Source organism: Bison bison, unplaced genomic scaffold (genome assembly GCF_000754665.1).
Source record: "Bison bison bison isolate TAMUID 2011002044 unplaced genomic scaffold, Bison_UMD1.0 scf7180017864035, whole genome shotgun sequence".
NCBI classification, from domain to species: Eukaryota; Metazoa; Chordata; class Mammalia; order Artiodactyla; family Bovidae; genus Bison; species Bison bison.
This window is the reverse complement of record NW_011494607.1, coordinates 16,093,150-16,098,420: the sequence shown is the minus strand read 5'-3', so window position 1 is coordinate 16,098,420 and position 5,271 is coordinate 16,093,150. Positions and strand designations below refer to the sequence as shown.

The 5,271-nt window shown below is 38.3% G+C and overlaps 1 protein-coding gene across 1 annotated transcript in view; it reads right to left on the bottom strand.

Moving 5' to 3' along the window:
* Positions 1–5,271, bottom strand: part of UFL1 (UFM1-specific ligase 1) — a 67,922-nt gene that overhangs the window by 20,138 nt on the left and 42,513 nt on the right. The window contains exons 7-8 of the mRNA XM_010834727.1: positions 3,006–3,064; positions 881–1,027 (exon numbers count right to left, since the gene is read on the bottom strand). Coding sequence (XP_010833029.1) covers positions 881–1,027; positions 3,006–3,064 — 206 coding nt within the window. The remainder of the gene's footprint in view (positions 1–880; positions 1,028–3,005; positions 3,065–5,271) is intronic.

Sequence of the window (5,271 nt, the reverse complement as noted above, 5' to 3'; positions counted from 1 at the left end):
ATGGATGTGAGTCTGAGTGAACTCCGGGGTTGGTGATGGATAGGGAGGCCTGGCGTGCTGTGATTCATGGGGTCGCAAAGAGTTGGACACGAGTGAGCGACTGAACTATCCATCTAATGACTTATAGGTTACCTATTTTTAGGTAACTCATCTCTTGGGTTTCTCTAGTGGCTCAGGCAGTAAAGAATCTGCCTGCAATGCAGGAGACCTGGATTCGATCTCTGGGTTGGGAAGATTCCCCTGGAGAAGGGAATGGCAACCCACTCCAGTATTCTTGCCTGGAGAATTCCATGGACAGAGAAGCCTGGTCATCTACAGTGCATGGGGTAGCAGAGACAGACATGACTGAGTGACTAATACACACACACACACACACGCACTACTTGTTTTAATGATTAAATTCAATCAATGTATTTCATCCAAATAATGGAACCTCAGAAACAGAATTTAGTACAATTTCAATGTTTCTGAAATAGTGGATAACTAATAAAAATGATAAAACTGACAGCCAATAAAGTATTTCTAAGATTATGTAAACCAGGCAACTTCGTAAGTTATGTTATAAAAACAATTACTTTTTATGAATTAAAAAGAACTGGAAGTATTTGATATATAGTATCACATTACTGGAAGGCTGGTAATAATCAATACCAGCTTTGGCTTTTCTACATTACAACTGTTCAGTGACTATGGAATTAAACTCAGTTGCATGACTCACAAAAACCTTCAATGTGACTACTTTCATATTCAAAGAGAAGCACTTTAGTGTGCTGGCCAACAGTAAAGTACATGTGTACTCACTCCCAGGGTTAATACAGTCTTTCTAAGAATGTGTTTAACATTAGAAATGATTTTTTGTTTAAAGAAAAAAAAAATTTACCCAGATAGCCATTCTGCCTGAGAAAAGAATCCACCCAAGTACTCTGTGTTCTGGAGTAAATGTCAGGGATAAACACTGCCTTATCCTGTCTCCCACCAACCACAGTGCCTCGTAAGCGTCCATCATTAACAAGTTCTTCAAGAACAGCTTAAAAGAAAAACAAATAGAGACAGAGCAGATAAAAATCTCAAAAACACTTTACAATTTCACCATTTATTTATTATCCTTAGAAAAAGCAATTTAAAATTCAAGTTGCATACTAAATAAAGACATTATATTTTAGACAAAACTTTCCTGCCATTTATGAGAATACTCATGTCATAAATTCAGGAAAATGTGTCAACTAGATACAGATGCTGAACTGTAATTCTAACTAATTAATATTAATGTTGAACTGTTTAGTCTGAGTTATTTTGGAAAAACATTCCATTATCTATCTCATGATTAAAAGTAGACGACTATACACTTTCAGAATAGATAATACACAATCACTGGTGTAACCAAGTTCAATATTCTCGTATTTAGAAAATCAAGACACCTGGATCCTATTAGAATCAACAGTGAAAAATTAAGCCATGAAAATCTGTATAAATTATTACACTTCCACTGTTTAAACTGAAGCAACACATTAAAACCCTACCTATAACAGAAGTATAACGCATGGTTAAGAGGATGGGTATGGACCCAGATAGCGTAAACTTCAACTCTGCCACCTACTGGTGCTGCCATTAACACCAAATTTATGCTTTTTATTTAAACTGTAACACTTAACTACATACTTTGTTGTTTTAAATATCAATCCCCTAAAAAAAAGATAAAGCAGATAGGAAGGAGTTATTTCTAAGTGTACCAAAAAGAGCATTCAAAAGATGCCTGGGACAAAATGATTCAGGAAACTTAGCCTTTAACAGAAATAAAAATTAGTTTAAAAATGAATTTCAGAATTCCATTGCTGAGTAAATTAGAATATATCAGAAAGGTCTAGATTTCAAACACATAATTTAAAATTTTGTGTGACTGTACAACACAAATCCAAGCTAAATTCAGACCAAAATTATCAAGTTATCAGTTATTACTTAAAGAAGTTTACATTATAATGAAATTCCACCAAACCCAATTAAGCAGATTCCAAAATACATCACATTTTTAATTTTAAATTTGTCTTATGAAAAACATAGTGAATAAAAATTAAGCTTTTGGTAGTGAATAAAAATTAAACTTTTGGTTCTGAATTTTAATTTCTTTTCCATTATTTATTTTAATTCTTATACTTGCATAGATACTGGAGTTGAAAGATTAAGCCACTGCTTTAAAAAATTATTCCAGCCAAGCTTAGGGGAAAAAAAAAAAAGCCTTCAAAACCTCTTAAGAGTTTCACAGATGAACAGCCAAAGAACTCAGCCGTATATATACATATAAACTACCACACTATTAATCGGCTATACACCAATACAAAATAAAAAGTTTAAAGTTTGAAAAAAAAGTTTCACATACAAAATAGGCAATGGACCAACATTATTTTAGAGAATTACTTATTTTTTAAATGCTAAGAATATACTTTTAATGCTATAAGCTTTTTGTAAAATTTTTTTAGCCAAACACCCCATGGATGATAGCCCACGAACTACCTCCTCTGTCCATGGCATTTTCCAGGCAAGAATACTGGAGTGGTTTGCTATTTCCTACTCCAGAGGATCTTCCTGATCCAAGGATTGAACCCAGGTCTCCTGTATTGCAGGCAGATTCTTTACCATCTGAGGCAGTAGGGAAGCCCCCACACACTTACTTTCATAAAAAAATTTAGTAAAAATTGGTAAGAACAAAGTGAAAATTATTCTTAATCCTAAAATTTTAAATCTCTCTATGTATGCATACACACAACAGAGTATTTTATACACATACACAATTTCTTTAAAAATCCCATTCCTTTTGAGGTACCTAATACTAAATGGTGAATATAACAGATAAGACACATACATGAAAAATGGTACAGAGAAACTTAGCAACTAGAAATATTTTAATAAGTTTTAAGATTAAAAGAGGTAAAAATACTATAATTAGTTAAGTTTTATATTTAGTCTATTCAAAAGCTAATTATGTGAAATGCAATTTAAATCAAACTCACAGTAAAGAAGCTGCTCCTGAAATCCATATCTTGAAATCAAAGAATTCACTGCTGTAGGCCTTTATGTAGAGGAAACAAAACAAAAACCTTTTTACTGATTATAGAGTTGCACATAGTTAGGAATTACATAAACTAGGATGATTAGCTTATGAAAAAACATAAATTAATTTAGAAGAAAAAAAATGAAGGCAAAAACTGTATCAGAGATCAAGACGGTGGAAAAGAAAGATGTGGAGTTCATCTCGTCTCATAAATACATCAAAAATGCATCTACATGTGGAGTAATTCTCACAGAATACCTTCTGAAAGCTGACAGAACTCATACAACTGAAGTTGCAAGAAAGATCACCAAGAACCTGGGTAGGAAGAGAAAAAGGAGTTGGGGCAGGATCTATGCCCTTAGAAAGGACCCGTGAAAGAGGAAAGGTTCCTTCACCCTGGGAACCCCTTTCATTGGCTGAAATGTCAACCAGGACGGAAAGAGAGCTTCGGAGACTCAGAGGAGTGTGTAGTAACTGGTCTGCCACAGGCAGAACAGAGAGAGATTGGCACTAATGGTCCTGTCCACCTCGCTGCAATCCCCAGCCAAGGACACACGTCTGCTAGTGGACATCACAGGCTGAGTGCTGAAACTTGGGGTCCAGGGGACAGACCTGGGGAGAGGACAGGGGTTGGCTGTGCAGAAACAGCCTGAAGGAGGTGGAGTGCGCTTCGGAGGTGTACACAGGATTGACCCTGAATCTGCTGTAGAAGCCCGACTGTTAATACAGTAACCCTCGAGAGAAGGGAAGGGCAGGGCCCCACCAGAGCATCTTTAATCTCTGTGTGCTCACAGCAGTGTGGATTTTCCTTTATGAGCTCTGGGAGGATGCAAGAGCTGGAGTGATGCCCACATTTGGAGGTGGGGCTGAAATCTGAGCTGTCTCAGTGGCTGATTGATCTATAGATTTACGGCATGCTGGTGGTTTTGCAAGCTCAGCACCTGTTGGACATACAAGCAGATTACTGGCACTCCTGTGGCTGGGGCAGGTCTGGCATGAACAGTTGCAAGCTTTGGGGGCACGCATATATATAGGTGGGACTGGGGTCTGTAACTCTCATGGCAGGTCCAGGTGTGTGACCATGACAGTTTAGGTGCCTACCTACAGGGGACCTGAGCCTGTAGATCTGTGCTAGTGGTTTTGTGAGCACAGTGCTTGAGGGTAGCCCAGGCCAATTTCCTGCATTCCCATGGCTGAGAAGGGGTCAAGGGCAATTCCAACAGTGTACTTCATGAGCCCACATGATGACTGACAGGCAACACCACAGAGTGCACTCCCAGTGGGCAGCTTCTGCGGAGGAATTACGCAGTGGTTTCTCTCCCAGTGGGAGCGCTCCAGTCCTGCCTTTCTCATACCACAGCTTTGAAATGGATCTGGGGATTTCTACTTCAACAACTGGGGAGCAGCTCTGTTCCCAACAGGGCTCTGAGAACCACAGAGCAAAGAGGAGGCCCTGCTCAATATCCACTGGAAGCACTGGTCACAATAACAGTCACACCCCCATCAAGGGGATAATGGCCAGCACATACTGAGAAAAGACTTGACAAGCACCTGTACTAAAAAGAGCCCTCGCACCAAATATTAGACTCATGCAGGCTACCCAGGGATGCTCCTACATAAAATCAGTCCTCTAAGACCACAGTAGATAATAGCTATTTCTCCTAAATTAAGAGTCAGAAAAATGTAAGTAAAATGAAGAGGGACCATACCCATTTAAAAGATCAAGACAATTCCCCTGAAAAGAAAAAAAAAAAAAAAAGAAACAAACTTATCCAGTCTACTAGACCCTGAGTTCAAAAAGGAGGTAATAAAACTACTGAAGAATTAAGAAAGGTTATCAACAGAAATGCAGATCTCTGTAACAAGTTAACTATAAAAAGGAATCAAGAAAAACTAGAAAACTCATTTGTTGAGATTAAAGCCAAGTTAAAGGCAATCAATAGCAAACTGAATGATACAGAAAATGAATAAATGATCTGGAAGGGAGAATAATGGAAATCACCCAATAAGAGCAGCAGACAAAAAGACAAATGAAAAACAATGAAAGCAATATATGAGACCTACGCGATAATATGGAGAAGGCAATGGCACCACACTCCAGTACTCTTGCCTGGAAAATCCCATGGGCAGAGGAGCCTGGTAGGCTGCTGTCCATGGGGTCTCGAAGAGTCGGACATGACTGAGCGACTTCACTTTCAATTTTCACTTTCATGCACTGGAGAAGG